This window comes from Carya illinoinensis, chromosome 11 (genome assembly GCF_018687715.1).
Source record: "Carya illinoinensis cultivar Pawnee chromosome 11, C.illinoinensisPawnee_v1, whole genome shotgun sequence".
In the NCBI taxonomy this organism is placed as follows: Eukaryota; Viridiplantae; Streptophyta; class Magnoliopsida; order Fagales; family Juglandaceae; genus Carya; species Carya illinoinensis.
Window position 1 is genome coordinate 13,771,212 of NC_056762.1, and position 20,200 is coordinate 13,791,411.

Consider the following 20,200-nt stretch of genomic DNA (forward strand, 5'->3'; position numbering starts at 1 on the left):
CTATTGGTTCCTTGGCCCAAACAGGTGATACCCCTAGTACCTACTCTTGTGGCTTAACTCTTACACCATGGATTATTGATTCTGGTACATCTGACCATATGACTATTACTTCACAATTTTTTCAATCTTATTACCCTTGTCCTGGTAACAAAAAAGTCAGAATTGCAGATGGAAGTTTCTCATCCATTGCAGGAATAGGTTCTGTTCAAATCTCTGAGAAAATTGAACTAAAATATGTCCTTCATGTTCCTAAACTTGCTTGTAATTTACTGTCTGTTAGAAACTCTCACGGGGATTCTAACTGCCATGTCATATTCTTTGATTCCCATTGTGAATTTAAAGACCAACTCTTGGGGAGGATGATTGGCAGTGCTAGGATGATTGATGGACTATTATTTTGATGAGACCCTATTCAACATTAAACAAGCTCAGGGTTTTAGTAGTAGTACTAGTTCAATGCCTATATGAGAAAAAATTATGCTTTGGCATCTTAGACTTGGACATCCTAGTTTTCTCTTATCTAAAACATTTGTTTCACGACTTATTTAAAATTGTTGATTGCAACTCTTTTCATTGTGATACTTGTCATTTATTCAACAGTCATCGGAACACTTATCAATCAAAAGGTTATCGTGCTTCATAACCTTTTTTATTTAATCCACAGTGATGTTTGGGGTCCCTAAAAAATCACTACTGCATCTGGGAAAAATGGTTTGTGACGCTTATTAACGATCATACACGGTTGTGTTGGGTGTATTTGATGAGTGATAGATCTGAAGTTGAAAAATTATTCAAGGATTTTTATCATTTGGTTGAAAATCAGTTCCAAACACAAATCAGTATTCTTAGAACTAATAGTGGTACTGAATACTTCAACAAACGTTTAGGAACTTTTTTGCCAGAAAAATGTGTTCTACATCAATCTATTTGTCGTGACTGTCAACGTACAACAGTCCACATTATATTTGTATATAGTTGTAGTATTTTAGATTGTATATAGGTAGGCTAGTCATCGCTACAAAATAGAGGGAGGCTACACACGGTGTTGCTAAACATCAGGCGTAATTTAGGGGCTCAAAGTTAGGTGGTCTTCCCGCTCAAAATTAGACAGTACAGAGGCCATGTAAATATGTTCTATATAATGAGAGTAAATCCTCTGAAAGAGGGATCAAATTCATTTAACATGGTATTAGAGCTTTCTTGAATTTTTTTCTTGTGTTTCGGTCTATCTCTAGTGTTGTGGTCCTATAGAAATTTTTTTTCCCTCTACAGAAATTCTCTACGAGCTAGAAGCTCTTCAATCTTTTCTCTCGATTTTTTTTTGCTCTCTTCTCGGTTTTGGAGGGTCTGTGTTTTCGTCCAGTCTGGATACACTCGTGAATTCTTTTCCTGGTGGTTTTGTTATGTGCCTTTTGGCACTTCTGTAACTTGGTGGCTGTTGGTGCCACCTTCCCTTGGTGGTTCTGGACTCTTGCTGGCTTAGTTGTTCTCGGCACAGTGGTCTGTTCTTCTCGACACCATCATCTCGGAACAGGTCCCTCGGAACAGTGTTCTGCAGGTTCTCGGCACAGCTCTTGGTGTTTTCGGCAGCCTTTGTTTGTTTTTTTTTTTTTTTTTTGTGTTCTTCTCGGCAAATTCTGAGTAGAGGTGAAGTTGTTCTTCACGTGTGGTGCAGCTGACGTGCATTTTTCTCGATGACCAGAATATTTCAGTTTGTTTATTTCTTGGCTCCTCTATTTTTTTTCTCGACGTGTGGTTCTTCTATTTTTTTTGGCTCTTGGCTCTTTTATTTTGCTCTCGGTACATCCCAGTAATTTTTGGTCCATTATTTTTTTCTCGGGTTCAATTTTTTTTCTATGGATTCTGCACCTGTGTGTAACAAGTTTACGGGCAACAATTATTCTACGAGGGCATTTCAATTTGAACTTTTTCTTAAGGGAAAATATCTTTGGGGTCATATTGATGGAACTGATTGTGCACCCAATCCTGATAAATCTAAGGATTGGGCTATGCTTGATGCTCGGATTATGTCTTGGCTTCTTGGCTCAGTTGAGCCACATGTTGTCACCCACTTACGGCCTCATCGCACCGCTCAACTTATGTGGACTTACTTAAAGAAAGTATATCATCAAGATAATGGTGCTCATCATTTTCAGTTAGAGCATACGATTGCCCTGTTTTCACATGACAATTGTTTCATTCAAGACTATTATTCAGCGTTTCTGACTCTTTGGAACGAATATTCTGATTTGGTTACTGCAGATGTTCCGGTTGCCTCTCTCTCCACTATTCAAAGCCTTCACGAGACTCGTCATCGTGATCAGTTTCTTGTGAAACTCCTCCCCGAGTATGAATCTATTCGCTCCTCTGCTGAATCACTCTCCTGTTCCTTCTCTTGATGTTTGTTTTGGTGAGTTCTTCATGAAGAACAAAGACTTAGTACTCAAGCTTCTCTGGAACACTTTCATGGTAGTTCAGGGTTCCCTCTTGTGGCTTATGCTGCTCAACGACAAGGATTGCGTGTACATTCTAGCACCTTACAGTGTTTTTGCTACAAGGAATATGGGCATATTGCTGCTAATTGTCCTAAGAAATATTGTTCTTATTGCAAGAAGAAGGGTCACATTATCAAAAACTGTCGTATATGCCCTCAGAATCGTCAGGCTCAAGCATTTCAGACTTCTATAGCACATGGCTCTTCTTCAGGTGCTACCTCTGATCTTGCACCTCCTGCAACAAATTACTGCACACCAGAAATGGTGCAACAGATGCTAATTTTGGCATTATCTGCAATGGGATTTCAAGGTAAAAATACAACTAAACTCTGGTTTGTAGACTCAGGTGCTTCTAATCACATGACGAATACTCCTCCTACTGTATGTCATGTTCGGCCATATGCTGGTCAATCTGCCATTCAGATTGCCAATGGTAGTTCTTTGCCAATAGTTTCTGTCAGAGATGTCTCTTCTCAATTTACTGATATGTTTCTTGCTCCTCAACTTTCCACAAATCTTATTTTTGTTGGTCAATTAGTTGATAACAATTGTGCTGTTCATTTTTCTGGTGACAGTTGTGTGGTGCAGGACCAGGTAACAGGGGAGCCGATCCCGAAGGGACCTAAAGTGGGGCGTTTGTTTCCACTATTTTTACCCGTTCCAGTACTTTCTTCAGTTTCGTCTATTAAGTCTTTTACTTGTCATAATGTTCAAGATCTGAGTATGATGTGGCATCGTTATTTAGGTCATCCCAATGCTCAGATCTTATCTCATGTATTGCACTCGGGTTTTCTTGATAATGAAGAAAGTTCTTCTTTATCTCTTCAGTGTGATTCTTGTAAACTTGGTAAAAGCAAAATTCTTCCATTTCCTTTGCATGCTAGTAGAGCTTCTCACTATTTTGATCTTATCCATAGTGATGTTTGGGGACCTTCCCCGGTTAGTTCACACGAAAAATTTAAATATTATGCAACTTTCATTGATGATTATAGCAGATTCACTTGGGTTTATTTTCTTCGCTCTAAATCTGAGGTTTTTCGTACTTTCACTGAGTTTTTCACGTACATTGACAATCAATTCTCTGCAACTATTAAGACATTACGCACAGATTCTGGTGGTGAATATTTGTCTACTGAGTTTCAGTCATTCTTGGCTTCTAAAGGTATTATTCATCAACGTTCATGTTCTGCTACTCCCCAAGAGAATGGAGTAACCAAACGCAAAAATCGTCATCTTCTTGATGTGATACGTACTCTCTTGTTAGAATCCTCTGTTCCATCCATGTTCTGGGTCTAGGCTCTGAAAACTGCTACTCATTTGATTAATCGTTTACCTTCCCAAGTCTTACACATGGAGTCTCCCTATTTCCTCTTGTTTGCTAAACAACCTAGTTATGATAATCTCCGTATCTTTGGTTGTGTATGTTTTGTCCATTTACCTCCTCATGAGCGATAAAAAATTATCTGCTCAATCTGTTAGATGTGCATTCTTGGGATATAATGTATGTCAAAAAGGATTTGTTTGCTATGATCCTACTTTACATTATCCATGAATTTCTCGGAATGTTATTTTCTTTGAAAATCAACATTTCTTTCTTGTGTCCTCTATACCTTCTTCTTCTAATGTGGTCCTCCCTCTTTTGAACAGTAGTTCTCAGATCTTCATCGAGTCAGCTCTCGTTTTAAATCGGGTATTGTATATACGAGATGCTCCCGCCCACAGTCTCTTCCGGTGGCTCAACCAATATCTGATCCTACCATGCTCTAGGACTAGTCAGTTGCAGCACCTTCAAAGCACTTGGTACGTCGCTCTTCTCGAGTGTCAGTACCTCCGGATAGTTATGGGTGGTTTGCTTCTGCTCTTACTGCTGCATTGTCCAATTTTGATATTCCCACATACTACTCACATGCTGTCAAGTAGGATGGTTGGCGACAAGCTTTGCAGGAAGAAATTGCCGCTTTAGAGGCCAATCACACCTAGGACATTGAGCCATGCCCTCCCACCATTGTTCCTCTAGGTTGCAAATGGGTTTATTCAGTCAAAGTCCAAAGTGATGGAAGTTTACATCTTTACAAAACTCGGCTTGTTGCACTTGGGAATAATAAAAAATATGGTGTCAATTATGAAGAGACATTTGCTCCTGTGGCTAAGATGACTATTGTTCGTATGATTCTAGCTCTTATTGCTTCCAGTGATTGGCCACTACATCAGATGGATGTTAAGAATGCTTTCCTTCACGGGGATCTTAAAGAGTATATTTATATAAAGCCACCCCCAGGATTGTTCACCTTTCCGACTTCCCATGTGTGTAAGCTTCGTCGCTCCCTTTATGGTCTCAAACAAGATCCGAGGGCCTGGTTTGATAAATTCCGCACAACTTTATTACAATTTTCATTCAAGCAGAGCAAGTATGATACTTCATTGTTTCTTCGGAAATCAGACATGGGTATTGTTGTTCTTTTAGTTTACATTGATGATATTGTGATCACTGGTTCTGATTCTGTCTTACTTGGCCAGCTGAAGACTCATCTCTTAAGAGTCCTTTCATATGAAAAATCTTGGATCTCTCACATATTTTCTTGGTCTTTAGGTGCATCGTAGTCCCTCTGGTATTTCATGTCAAAAGGTTTGAATGCCTTTTCCCTTGGATTTCTTTCATTATTTATAAAGAGTTACATTTATGTTGCTAAGCATTTCGGCGCCTACTTGCCACCAGATTTTCTGTACACATGAAGTATTTCTCACGTTATCTACAGCCCATAGGTTAAGTATTTCCTACGTTATCACAGTCTAATTGTCTGCTATATACAATCTAGTAAATATACAATATATGTATATGCCTAAATTATCCTTGTAACATCCCCCCCTCCCAAATTGATGCTGGTAGATCAAGAAGCATCAATTTGTCAACCAAGAACTGATGTCGGTGCCGAGAAAGAGCTTTAGTGAATATGTCTGCAGTTTGATGTTCAGTGGAAATGTGAGGGAGAGCAATCACATGTTTATCAAAGGATCCACGTATGGAATGGCAATCGACTTCGATATGTTTCGTACGCTCATTGTAGACAGGATTAGCGGCGATCTGAACAGCACTGGTATTATCAACATGAAGAGGAGTGGAATGTAGCTGAGAAAAAGCAAGTTCACCCAATAATCCAAGAAGCCATGTGATCTCAGAGCATGCGGAAGACATAGCACGATACTCAGACTCAGTGGAGGACTTGGAAACTCTGTCTTGCTTCTTATTCTTCCAAGAAATAAGTGCATTGCTTAAGAACATGCACCAGCCATTACCAGAGCGATGAGTATCCACACATCCGGCCCAATCAGCATCACTATACCCCACCAATTGTAAGGAAGATTCTTTAGGAAAGAACAACACACGTGTAGAGGTGCCCTTCAGATATCGGATAATGCGGCGAACAGCGGCTAAATGAAGATATAGGGGAGCCTGCATAAATTGAATGACTTGTTGCACAGCAAAGGAAATGTCAGGACGAGTAATTGTCAAGTAGTTCAAACTCCCAACAAGCTACCGATACAAGGATGGATCTGATAGAAACTCACCTTCCTCCTGGTGAAGCTTAAGATTTACCTCCAAGGGAGTAAGAACAGAGTTACCCGATTGGAGACCAGCCAATGAGATCATTTCCCACGTGTATTTGTGCTGGTGTTTTAACCAGTCGGAGTAAACTGCACCTCAAGGCCAAGAAAGTACTGTAGGGGACCAAGATCTTTCATGTGAAAAGAGGCCATGAGATGTTGTCGTAATTGTTTAATTAACTCAGTATCGGAGCCAGTACTCACAATGTCATCAACATATACCAAAAGCAATACGATTCCTGCAGAAGTTATGCAAAGAAAAAGAGAGGAATCAAACTAATTCTGAGTGAAATGCAAAGCAAGCAGTGTAAAGCGAAATTTATCAAACCATGCACGTGGAGCCTGTTTAAATCCATACAAGGATTGGCGTAGTTGACAAACCTCTGAGGAAGGTGTAACAAACATGCCGGGAGTTGAAGACGTATAGATTTCTTCCTTCAAATCCCCATGTAGAAAAGCATTCTTCACATCCATTTGTCGGAGAGACCACTCTTGCGACGTAGCAAGTGCCAAGATAGTCCGCACAGTAGTCATTCTAGCAACAAGTGCAAATGTCTCTTTATAATTAATACCATACTCCTATCGATTCCCAAGAACTACGAGACAGGCCTTATATCTGCTCAGTGAGCCATCAGCTCGAAATTTGATTGAGTACACCCATTTACAACCAATAGGTTTGACACTAGAGGGGCAAATCACAAGATCCCAAGTGTGATTGTCTTGAAGAGCTTGGATTTCTTCTTGCATGGCCTATTGCCAACACGGTTGGGTAGCTGCCTGGGCATAAGAGTGAGGAACAGAAACAGTGTCGAGAGTGGCAGTAAGCGATATATGAGGAAAATCATACTTATTTGGTGGATGTGTAACCCGGGTGGAGTGCCGAGGTACAGGAACCGTAGAACCAGATGGCGGATCAGTGTCTGGAAGGGGCGTTGAAGGAGGAGGAAGACGTCGATGATACACCATACCTGGTTTAAATCGCTCAATAGAAGAGGGCACATCATCAAAAGCGGGAAGAAGAGTAATGGGAGGATCAAAAATAACCTGAGACTGAAAGAAATATTGATTTTCGAAGAAAATCACATTCCGTGAGATTCGAAATTTGCTTGCATGAGCATTATAACAAACAAATCCTTTCTGAGTAGGACTATAATCATCTATAAATGTCACAAACTAACGGTATTGCCCTAGAGAAATAATAGGACTCACCCCAAACATCAGTATGCACAATCTCAAAAACAATTAGAAGCACGACTACCATGTGCAGGAAAAGGTAAAGTTTTACTTTTACCAATACGACAAGTAGCACAATCAAAAGATACAGGCGAAGAAGAAAATGAATCTTTATTGCCCAAAAAGCCATGTTTCATAAGATGAACCAAGACAACAGAATTAGGATGACTTAATTTCTTATGTCAGACTTCATTAGCATTGGCAATAGTCGTACAAGCAAGAGAAACAACATTAGGAATAGAAAACTGTAAAGGAAATAAACGCCCCACTTTAGGCCCCTTCGCTATCACCGTCCTCGACACATGATCCCCCACAAGACAACCACCGCGAGAAAAGTGAACTTCACAATTATTATCTATCAATTGTCCAACATAAATCAAATTGGTAGATAATCCAGGAGAGACAAAAACATCGCAAAATGAAGAGCCCAATTTACCAACAACAGTAATAGAAGAGTACTGCCATCAGCGATCTGAATATCTTGCGAGCCTCTATACTTACGAACCCCATGGAGACTCGTCGTATTTCCAGTCATATGATTAGAAGCGCCGAAATCAACAATCCAGGAGGTTGAGTTAGTATCCGTACCTTGCAGGCCTAAGGCCTTAAAAGCAGACACAATCATCTGTTGGACCATTGCTGGTGTGAGAATAGATGAACCAGAGTTTACAGTTGGTGGCGCAGAAGAAGAAGAAGAAGAGGACTGAACAGTAGCCTGAAAAGCTTGGGATTGGCGATTTTGAGGCCGCACTCGACAGTCTTTGATGATATGACCCTCTTTCTTGCAGTAGTTACAAACTTTCTTAAGGCAAGTTTGGGCAATATGACCAAATTCCTTGCAATTGAAACATTGCACTTTATTCCTCCATCTCCCTTGTGCTGCATAGGCTACATTTACAGCCTCAGAAAAGACTTTCTCAGAAGTCATACCCATCTGAATGCTTAACCGCTATTCTTCACGTAATAAATCTCCCAAACAAATATCCCAAGAAGGAACTGGACTACTGTTTAATAAACCAGCTCGTACATGCTCAAATTCAGGGCGAAGCTTCATCAAAAACTGATCGCGTTGACTCTAAGTATGAACCTCTTGAAGAGCTGCGAGGGCCGCAGGGGGAACCTTAGCATGAACAATAGCAGAATACTCGCTCCAAGATTAATAAAACCAAAGTAAAATTGTTCAATGGTAAAATTACCTTGAGTATAATTGCTAATTTCCACCTCCAATTGGAATTTCCGAGCACTGTGATTCTAGTGATAAATGCGATTGAGATAGTCCCAATAGCTTAAGCCGTAGTAAAACAGCGGAGATTGGTTACAAGATGGGGCTCAATCGTCCCCAACAGCCAAAAGACTACTTTAGCATCCTTGACCTCCCATTGTGCAAGTTCTTTTTCATTAGTGGGAATTTGACCCGAACCATCAATATGAGTTGATAATTCTTTCCCTTTCAAAAACATTTTAAATTGAAATTTCCACGTAGGAAAATTCTTTCCAATAAATCGAATAATAGTATTTTCAATAGACATGATGAAAGTCTACTAAAAAAAAATGAACCCAATAAGAGAAGCCCAAATCAAGTTAGTTCCAACTTCAAGTGAAAGAGACACCCAAAGACGTAATGCAAATGAAATAAGCCTATGGAAATAATTTGCAGCACAATTTATCAGCCCAAATTATCAATATAAAAGGGAGGCCCAAACACATAATGGTCCTACGGAAATGATCAAACTAGCAGCCCACGCAAACTAAAGAAATGATCAAAGTAAGTCCAAATAAATAGCAGCCCACGCAAACTAAAGAAAAGCAACCCAGAAATGCTTCTGCCGAGAACCCACAGCCACAAAAAAATAAAAAATAAAAAACACCTCTCTGAGAAAACAACTCAGAAAGTGCCGAAATATCCACACCAAGCCACAATATACCTCTTAGAAGTGGTTGGCCACCACACAGCTTTACACAGAACCTGCTGATAGCCTTAAAGCCACCCACAGACGCCGTCAACCACCACAGAAAGTGCCGACTGGCACAGAAACATCACTTGCAACTGCCGACAGCCACCAAGGTGACAAGCCCACAAGTCAGAAGCCCACAGGCGTGCGAGAAAACACTCCCACAAACTCAAAAACTCACCAACGTCGCTACTCAGAAACTCTCAAGCATTAAGACCACAAAGAAACGATAATCAAAGTGGAAGCTCTGATACCATGTCAAAAGGTCTGAATGCCTTTTCCCTTGGGTTTCTTTCATTATTTATAAAGAGTTACATTTATGTTGCTAAGCATTTCGGCGCCTACTTGCCACCAGATTTTCTGTACACGTGAAGTATTTCTCACGTTATCTACAGCCCATACGTTAAGTATTTCCTACGTTATCACAGTCTAATTGTTTGCTATATACAGTCTAGTAAATATACAATATATGTATATGCCTAATTATCCTTGTAACATTTCACTCAATCAACATAAGTATGCTAGTGATTTGGTGGCTACAGCTGGTCTACAAGAGACTACTTTTGTTGATACTCCTATGGAATTAAATGTCAAGCTTCACAAAGAGGAGGGTGACTTACTTGTTGATCCCCGTTTATATCGGAAGTTGGTGGGTAGCCTTGTTTATCTCACCATTACTAGACCAGACATTTCTTTTGCTGTATAGCAAGTCAGTCAATTTCTTCAGACTCTTCATCATCTTCATTTGGCTGCTGTCCATAGGATCATACGCTATGTTCACAACAAAATGGTATTGCGAAGAGAAAAAATTGTCATTTATTAGAGGTTGCACGTGCCTTAATATTTTTTTTCATATCTGTGGATGTCTGGGCTTGCTTGCATGCACCTTGACTAATCCCACAGGGCCCTAAAGTTAACGTCTAGTTAAGCCTCCAGTGGGCCTGAGGGGATGCAAACTAGTGACCATTGGGGAGCAAACCCAAGGCCTGATCAACTGAACTACCCCTCAGGATTAAATGCCCTAATGTTTTCTATGTATGTTCCTAAATATTTCTGGGGCGATGCTATTTGGACTGCCTGTTATCTCATTAATAGGATGACTACTCGTGTTTTGAAATACATCACTCCTTTAGACTACCTAAAGGAGATTTTTCCTACTTGTCAAGTAACATCAAATTTACAACTAAAAGTTTTTGGGTGCACTGTTTTTGTTCATATACCAGCCCATCTTCGGTCCAAACTTGACCCTAGGGCAGAAAAATGTGTTTTCCTCAAATATGCTCATAATAAGAGAGGGTACAAATGTTTTAACCCTATTACAAAGGAAACCCACGTCAGTATGGATGTATTTTTCCTTGAAAAACAGCCTTACTTTAGCCATAACTATCTTCAAGGAGAGAAAAAGGAGTGAAGATGAGTTTTGAAAAACTTCTAATCTTTTTCCTAATGTTTTCATTGACATTGACATGAACATCTGTACTCCTTAAAAAGGTCAGGAAACAGAAAATTTATCTAGTGAAAATAATGGAAATCCGAGTCTACTTGTACAAGGCATAAGTGATTCACAACCAGGGGAGAAATACTACCAGAAATTATCTCATATGAACTTCGTGTTTATACTAGAAGAAGAGATCGTCAGAATAATAGAAATCCTCCTTCCAATCTGGAGCAAAGCCAATCATCATCACCTCTACAAGTTCGTCCTTCCAATACACCAGGTAACTCTTCCACTCCTACTCCTTTTGTTGATAATTCTGCTAATCTAGATTTACCTATAGCCCTTAGGAAGGGAGTTAGAACCTGCACAACACATCCTATTGCCAAACATCTATCCTATCATAGACTCTCTGATACTCATAAGGCCTTTACATCCAATATTTCTCATCTATTTATTCCAAGAACCATTTAGGAAGCCTTGGACCACCCAGAATGGAGATTGGCTGTTCAAGGAGAGATGAATGCACTAATTGCTAATGGAACTTGGGAAATTGGTGATTTACTAGAGGGGAAGAAGACTATGGGCTGTCAATGGGTATTTACAGTCAAATTCAAGGCTGATCGTAGTGTAGAGAGGTACAAAGCAAGACTTGTTGCAAATGGGTTCACTTAAACATATGGAATTGACTACCAAGAAACTTTTGCTCCCGTAGCCAAGATCAACTCAATCTATGTGTTACTATCCCCAGCAGTCCATTCCAACTAGCCCTTGTATCAGTTAGATGTGAAAAATGCCTTCTTAAATGGAGAGCTAGAGGAGTAAGTTTTTATGGATCTACCACCAGGATTTGAAGGCAAAGAAGGCAAGGGGAAGATGTGCAAATTGAGGAAGTCTTTGTATGGACTCAAGCAATCTCCTAGAGCTTGGTTTGCACACTGTGGGAAGGTGATAAAGAGTCACGGCTATTGCCAAGGTCAAGCTGCCCACACTATGTTTTATAGACACACTGGTGGAGGCAAAGTAGCTATACTTATTGTCTATGTTGATGATTTTATTCTAACAGAAGATGACAACAATGAAATTGAGAGACTAAAGAAGATTCTTGCTAAGGAGTTTGAAATCAAAGACTTAGGTAACTTGAAATATTTTCTTGGCATGGAGTTTGCAAAGTCAAAGAAAGGTATATTTGTTTCCCAACGAAAATATATTCTTGATTTACTTGGAGAAACAGGTTTATTAGGGTGTAAAGTTGCAGAAACACCTATAGGAGCCGAATCTAAGACTCCAACCAGCTAAACCTGAAGAAGTAATCAATAGAGAACAATACCAAAGATTATCTCCTGTATCTCTCTCACACACAGCCTTTGCAACAAGTGTGGTAAGCCAGTTTATGCACTCACCAGGACCTGAACATTTTGATGTTGTATACAAAATCCTAAGGTACCTAAAGGGGACTCCAGGTAAAGGCTTATTGTTTGGAGGTCATGGGAGTTTACAAGTGGAAATATACACTAATGCAGATTGGGCGGGAAGTGTCCCTGATAGGAGATCAACTTCTGGCTATTGCACATTTTTTGGAGGAAATTTAGTAATATGGCACAACAAGAAACAGAATGTGGTGGCAAGGGGTAATGCAGAGGCTGAGTTTAGGGCTGTTGCTCATGGAATTTGTGAAGCACTATGGATTAAAAGATTGCTGGAAGAGTTTAAAGTTACTAGTTCATTACCAATGAAACTGTATTGTGATAATAAAGTTGCAATAGCTATTGCTCACAATCCAGTTCTTCATGACAGAACAAAACATGTGGAAGTGGACAAGCATTTTATCAAGGAGAAAATAGACAGTGGGGTAATCTGTTTGCCCTATATTTCTACAGCTGAGCAAGTAGCAGACATACTTACAAAGGGACTGCCAAAGAAACAGTTTGAAAACTTAATCAGCAAGCTGGCTAAGGAAGCCATCTTCAAACCAGCTTGATTTTCTTCTGCTGTAATCTATATATACTGCCTTGTACCTATGTTACGATTTTAATGAGAATCATTCCTACAAATTACTCTCTCATTCTAGAGGCATCCACAGCACAAAAATAACGAGACTTCGATGATTTTAAGTATCAAATAGATTCCTTTCTTTCTCTTTCTATCTCTCTTTGATGACTATGAAGTTAACTCCATGATAGGGCATCACACTTCCATCTAGAAGAAAGGATAAAAGCCACCATTCTTTTCTTCCCAAATCTTAGTAGTTTTATACACCCAATCAGTTTTTTTCATATTCAGTAACAGCAATGTTACAGAATGTTATTTCCTAGGTTTATGTCAATCCTTGATTTGCTCCACGTAAGTAGCATCGTTTGTTAAATTCCAACAGTTATGATTTGCTCCACGTTACCTATTTTTCATTTATCTTAACAGTAAGTATTGAACAGGGGGGCCCTGTCTGTCAGTTCATGATAGCTAGAGACTGCAATGTGCCCTGTTCGGTAATTTGGAGTAAAATTGCAAAACCCTTGGTAATTCAAAAGTGAAAATTTACTTTATCTGTATATCATCTACAAGTTTTTATGGTAGACAGCAGAAAATATTATTTATTTATACTTACTAAAGCAGTATATTGCTCATAGAATAAAATGACTTATAATAATGTTTTCATGAAACTGCAAGAAAATATCTATCAGAACAAATAAGTATATTGAAAACCTCAATAATACTGCTTCCAGTGTGAGTGGCCATAATTAGAAAGACATCCACAGCAAGTGTAGAATAAGACAACTACATTGTAGTTGAAGTGCAACGTAACTATTTACCATGGAAGACTCGTGCAGTACAAGTAAAAAACAACAGAGAATCACCTGTTGTTTGAACTTCTAATTGTGAAGTTGTTGGCAACTAAGTTACTGCATATTACATCCCATGAAAAACAAAAGTTAGTTCCACAACCATTTAAATGGATGCAGAATAAAAGATCATTTAGAAAATACAACTTTTTGGAATCGTTGTTAAGAAGAAATAAGTTATTCCAGAACTAGAAGATCATACTATTGAAAAAAGAAGGCACATTAAAGCATTAAGTACTACGACTGGAAAACAAAGGAATAAGTAACAGTAAACATACAGTTGTAAATTTTCTTCATTGGCCCAAGAAGGAAAGCTCCCAACTAAATTATTGTATGACAAGTCTCTGCAAGCAAAAATATAAGAGAACATAAGCACATTCAAGTAAATTAGACTTTCAGAGATTAGTCAACCCGTCAAATGTTTTTCTTATAAGCTAGACACCACAGGAATTCAGATCTAAAACCTCTATTTTTGCATATTTCCTTATATACCTAAGCAAGTTGGTCATACAAAAGGGATATCCAAGCTTTCATATATATAGGGATATCCAAACGTTTATAATGCAAAGAGTTTCAAGACAACCAATAGAATATGCTTCAAGCAAAGCTCAACGAAGAGATACTTCAAACAGATGTAACCTATTGTTTTAAAACAAACAGAGAAAGCCAATTTGATGTTAAAGTTTTCAGTCGAACTAACCAACTATTTCACCTCACAATTTTATATTGAAAACCAGTCACATTCTTCTTAGGTTTTACCTTTCTTTCTTTTTTCTTGGTTTTTTATAAAGGTCATTAACCAAAAAGAATAATGGGCCCCTAGAGAGCTAATAGCATCACATGAAATTGCTTTTGGTGCACATCTATATTCATAACCGATATCTCCAAGTGTAAAATTATCTTCTTTTGTACTTGTGTTTTTGTAGCTAGCTATTATTATTATAACTTCACCATAGAACAGCCAAAAGGAGCACAGTGGCAAGAAGATGTCCATATTCAGATATGAACATAAAAAGTTACATATTTTTCCAAAGTCACCTTAAAAGGCCATGTCTCCTAAAAACATTAGCAACTTTCTAATGTCTCACCTTAAAAGCGCACGTCTTCAAAGAAAATTAGATATATCTACTTAAAATCTAGAATTATGTACAATGAGAATGGGGATTTGGAATTAGACAAAGGTATGAAAAAAGATAATTCTTTTCCCCTGTCAACCTTCTATCATATAAAGTACAAATTTGACTTAACATTCATCATAATGCTATTCTCATTATGCTTTCCTCACCAACAATAACATTCCAAAATGCTCTCCCTCTTGGAAGCCATATTAACACTACAAAGGAGGTTTGGGAATTCGGAATTTGAAATCTTTCAACAAGGAAAATGGTTAGGGAGATATCACCATGAACGAGAGGCCTTGTGGCGAACCGTCATTGCTTTGAAGCATGGGGAATCAACGGGAGGATGGTGTTCTAATGCGGTGAGTGGGCCTCATGGAGTGGGGCTATGGAAACATATAAGAAGAGGGTGGGACACATATGCAGCACATACTCGCTTCAATATTGGAAACAAATTGAAGGTAAAATTTTGGTATGATGTATGGTGCGGCGATTGGGCACTCAAGGAAGTTTTTCCACAAGTTTATGGCTTAGCAAGAAGGAAAGAAGCATCGATTGTGGATTTATTTATCATCTCCAATGGCTTTCCTCAATGGAATATTACTTTCCTTAGAGATGCACAAGACTGGGAAATGGATGACTTTTCAGCATTCTTTGACCTTGTTTACTCCACTCATTTGTCGAGGGGAGGTGAAGACAAGTTCTATTTGACAACATGATACGTCTCCACTTGCCTTATTTTCTGTTATGAGTTGTATATATTTACTTCCTTATTTAGATAGCAGACTTTCCATACCTAGACAGATTAATGACAGCATGATACGTCTCCACTTGCCTTATTTTCTGTGAGTTGTTTGCTTGTGGCTGGGCTGCTATTATTTTTTCCTTGGTGGTGGGTGTCAGTTTTCATCCCGTCGGCACTGTCTATGCTGGTTTCTTGCTGTCGTTGTTGCTGGGCTGTGCTATTTCTTAGAGTTTTGTAGCTGTCGGCAGTTTCTGTGACAGATTTGGGCTTCTCGGCAGTCTCTGTGTAGCTTTCGGCAGTTTACGTGCAGGAGCTTCTTGGCATTTCTGTGAGTTTAATTTTTTTTGGTGCTTAGTAGATACGTGCAGCAGTATTATTCTTGGCTGGTTTCCATTTTATGAGCATCATGTCTTCAGATTCTTTTACTGTGAAATTTACGGGTAAAAATTATTCTGCTTGGGAATTTCAATTTCGCTTATTTGTTTTGGGGAAAGATTTATGAGGTCATATTGATGGTAGTGATCCCGCTCCTACTGAGCCTCCTAAGTTGGCTCAATGGACAATTAAAGATGCTAGGGTGATGACATGGATTTTAGGCTCTGTTGATCCCCTTATTGTTCTCAATCTAAGGCCTTATAAGACTGCTCAATCTATGTGGGAATACTTACGGAAAGTATATAATCAGGACAATACTGCCCGGCGTTTTCAATTAGAATATGAGATTGCCAGTTACACTCAGGGCGATCTCTCTATTCAAGATTATTTTTCTGGTTTTAATACTCTGTGGGGAGAGTTTACTGACATGATTTATGCCAAGGTTCCGGAAGCTTCTCTCTCTGTTGTGCAGGCCGTTCATGAACAAAGTAAGCGTGATCAGTTTTTAATGAAGTTACGACCTGAATTTGAGGTCACTCGCTCCAATTTGATGAACCGTGATCCTGTGCCCTCTTTGGATGTTTGTTTTGGGGAGTTACTTCGTGAGGAGCAGCGTCTTGCCACCCAGGCCACTTATCAGCATGACAAAATGATACCCAATGCTGTGGCTTACGCTGCTCACGGGAAAGGCAAGGGACGGGACATGCGGAACGTTCAATGCTTCAGCTGCAAGGAATACAGACATATTGCTGCCCACTGTGCCAGAAAATCTTGCAACTACTGTAAGAAGCCGGGCCATATTATTAAAGATTGTCCTACTCGTCCCCAGAATCGTCAGGCTAATGCTTATCAGGCTACTGTGGGTTCCTCTTCTTCTGCTACTACAGGAGATTCTTCTACTCTTACTACAGAGATGGTTCAGCAAATGATTATTTCAGCATTTTCAGCCTTAGGGCTGCAAGGTAACGGTTCCCTTACATGGCTTGTTGATTCGGGTGCGTCTAATCACATGACTAGCTCTTCTGATACTCTTAGCAATGTTCGGCCTTATAATGGCTCATCACACATTCAGATTGCTAATGGTAGTCAGTTACCTATTCATGCTATTGGGGATGTTGATTCTACTGTTCAGGATGTTTTTGTATCACCTCAGCTCTCTACTAGTCTTATATCTGTTGGACAATTGGTTGATAACAACTGTGATGTTCGTTTTTCTCGTGATGGTTGTCTTGTGCAGGATCAGGTGTCGGGCCAGATACTCGCGAAGGGGCCTAAAGTTGGACGTTTATTTCCTCTACATTTTTCTCTTCCTACTGTTATTTCATTTGCTTGTCACACTGTGAACAATAAGTATGAAGTATGGCACAAACGGTTGGGTCATCCTAATTCCGTTGTTTTATCTCATGTAATAAATTCTGGTTTGTTGGGCAATAAAGATAATTTTTCTTCTCATCTTTCTTTTGATTGCTCCACATGCAAATTAGGTAAAAGTAAGTCTCTTTCTTTTCCTTCTCATGGTAGTCATGCTGAACATTGTTTCGATTTGATTCATAGTGATGTGTGGGGCATTTCTCCTGTTATCTCGCATGCCAATTATAAATACTTTGTTACTTTCATTGATGATTATACGAAGTATACCTGGATTTATTTTCTTCGTTCTAAATCTGAGGTCTTCTCTGTTTTCCAACAATTCACTGCTTATGTTGAGACTCAATTTTCTTCTCACATTAAAATTCTAAGGACTGATTCAGGTGGTGAATATATGTCTAGTGAGTTTCATGATTTTCTTCAACAACGTGGCATTGTTTCTCAACGTTCTTGTCCTTATACACCTCAGCAGAATGGTGTCGCTGAACGTAAAAATCGACATTTGTTGGATGTTGTTCGTACTTTATTGCTTCAATCATCTGTTCCTTCTAAATTCTGGGTTGAAGCCTTGTCTACGGCTGTTTATTTAATTAATAGATTGCCGTCGAGTGTTCTGAATTTTGAAACTCCTTACTTTCGTCTTTATCATCGGCATCCTAGCTACCTTGATATGCATACTTTTGGCTGTGTTTGTTTTATTCATTTACCTTCCCATGAGCGTCATAAACTATCTGCTCAATCGGTCAAATGTGCTTTTATGGGTTATAGTACTTCGCACAAAGGTTATGTTTGCTATGATCCATGCTCTAACCGATTTCGCATTTCTCGTCATGTTGTTTTCTTTGAAAATCAGTCATTCTTTTCTTCTCATGTTGAGTCTTTGCCTGAGATGCCTGTCTTGCCTAATTTTGATGACTTGGCTTCTTCTTCTGTTCGCTTCAAACCTGGCCTTGTCTATGAAAGACGACATCCTACTTTGCCCCTTCCTGAGCCTGATCCGCCATTTGAGCCTGCTCCGACTGCATCTTCTACGGGTGATCCGGACACTATCACAGTTCCTCGTCGTTCGACCAGAGTGTCTCGTCCGCCTGATCGGTATGGTTTCTCCCATACCTCTCTTCATACTACTTTGTCTTCCATTCCTATTCCGTCCGGATATTCTGCGGCCGCTAAACATGATTGTTGGCGTGGGGCGATGGCTGATGAACTTCAAGCTCTTCAAGATAATCATAAATGGGATGTTGTCCCTTGTCCTGCTCAGGTGAAACCTATTGGTTGCAAATGGGTTTATTCTATCAAGCTGCGTTCCGATGGGACTCTGGATCGATATAAGGCCCGTTTGGTTGCACTTGGCAATAGGCAAGAGTATGGAGTGGACTATGAGGAGACTTTTGCTCCGGTGGCTAAGATGACTACAGTGCGAACTGTCCTTTCTGTTGCTGCCTCTAAAGGTTGGTCTCTTCATCAAATGGATGTCAAAAATGCCTTTCTTCATGGCGACCTTAAAGAAGAGATATACATGACCATTCCACCTGGTTTGTCCTCTTCTTCTCCCTCAGATGTCTGTAAGTTGAAACGCTCGTTATATGGGTTGAAACAAGCTCCTCGTGCATGGTTTGATAAATTCCGCTCCACTTTGCTTCAATTTTCCTTTAAGCAGAGTCAATATGACTCTTCTTTATTTTTCTGCAAAACATCGATTGGAATTGTTCTTCTTCTGGTTTATGTTGATGATATTGTTATTACTGGGACGGATTCTGTCTTGATCACCCAACTGCAGCAGCATTTTCAAGCCTCATTTCATATGAAGGACCTTGGTCCTCTTACATACTTCTTGGGGTTGGAAGTTCATACTGATCTATCTAGCATTTTTTTGAATCAGCATAAATATACTCAGGATCTGATTACTTTGGCTGGTCTCCAGGATACTTCTTCTGTGGATACTCCTTTGGAAGTAAACACGAAATATCGTCGGGACGAGGGTGATCTCCTCTCTGATCCTACTCTGTATCGACAATTAGTGGGGAGCCTGAACTATTTGACTATTACTCGGCCTGATATTTCATTTGCTGTCCAGCAGGTTAGTCAGTTCATGCAGGCTCCCCGTCATCTACTTCCTTATTTAGATAGCAGACTTTCCATACTTAGACAGATTTTGTACATAGTCATAGTTTCCTTTCTTGTAAATAGATTTAATTCCTGTAATTTAGCCTTGATTTCAGCCTTGTATCTTGCACACTTGTGCCTATATAATGAAAGGAAACCCTCACTCAGGAGGTATTGAATCATCTTGACACTATTGGTGCCCCTCTAAGAAGGGAATATTCATGGCCCACTCTTTCTACCAAACCATGACCACGCACAACATGAATCCGTTCCCATGGAAGAGCATCTAGAAGACAAAGGCACCTCTAAAGGCAGCATTTTTTGTATGGATGGCTTCTTTGGGACAGATTCTTACTATGGACAACTTGAGGAAACATCGTATTATAGTTATGGATTGGTGCTATATGTGCAAGAAGGGTGGAGAGTCCATTCACCACCTACTACTACATTGTGGGATTGCCATGACCTTGTGGAATGAAGTCTTTGCTCGATTGGGGTTAGCTTGGGTGATGCCGAAAAGGGTATGTGACCTTCTAGCTTCTTGGAGAGGTATTCGGGTTACCTCTCAAATTTCATCCATATCGAAGATGATACCTATATGTCTATGGTGGTGCATTTGGAGGGAGCGGAATGCAAGAAGCTTTGAAGACCAGGAGAGATCGATGGATGAGCTTAGGAATTTGTTTTTCAATACTTTACTCCATTGGTCGATTGTAATTGATTTCCATGACGTGACATTTCATGAATTCCTTGTATCTTTAAATTAGCACGCCTAGGCATTGCTCTTGTATATGTCCAGTATACTTGGGCCTATGCCTACTTTTTTTATCAATAAAAATTTGCCTACCAATCAAAAAATAAAAAAACTACAAGTTTGGAGAACGGTTCCTTTTATCCTGAATTTGGAGCATTTAGCAGGAGTGAAGTACT

The 20,200-nt window shown here is 39.5% G+C and overlaps 2 protein-coding genes across 6 annotated transcripts in view; one reads left to right on the plus strand and one right to left on the minus strand.

Moving 5' to 3' along the window:
• LOC122282890 (probable LRR receptor-like serine/threonine-protein kinase At1g56130) overlaps positions 1-20,200 on the minus strand; it is a 110,859-nt gene that overhangs the window by 39,975 nt on the left and 50,684 nt on the right. For all 5 annotated transcript variants that reach the window (XR_006230492.1, XM_043094947.1, XM_043094946.1 and 2 more), the window contains 2 exons: positions 13,837-13,902; positions 13,574-13,618 (listed from right to left, as the gene is read on the minus strand). Coding sequence is in view for 4 of the 5 variants with exons in the window: in XM_043094947.1 (XP_042950881.1) it covers positions 13,574-13,618; positions 13,837-13,902 (111 nt within the window). In the remaining variant the exon portion in view is untranslated. The remainder of the gene's footprint in view (positions 1-13,573; positions 13,619-13,836; positions 13,903-20,200) is intronic.
• On the plus strand, positions 15,617-17,117 carry LOC122282891. Its single transcript, XM_043094950.1, has 2 exons — positions 15,617-16,758; positions 17,034-17,117. Exons 1-2 carry the CDS (start codon positions 16,002-16,004, stop codon positions 17,069-17,071), a joined length of 795 nt encoding a protein of 264 aa, XP_042950884.1. The 5' UTR covers positions 15,617-16,001; the 3' UTR covers positions 17,072-17,117.

Excerpts from the sequence above, each read along its gene's own strand:
- LOC122282891 (XM_043094950.1), top strand. The coding sequence starts at position 16,002 with ATGACATGGATTTTAGGCTCTGTTGATCCCCTTATTGTTCTCAATCTA. Across the intron at positions 16,759-17,033 it reads TTCAGCCTTAGGGCTGCAAG|GATCAGGTGTCGGGCCAGAT; the intron begins GTAACGGTTCCC and ends TGTCTTGTGCAG.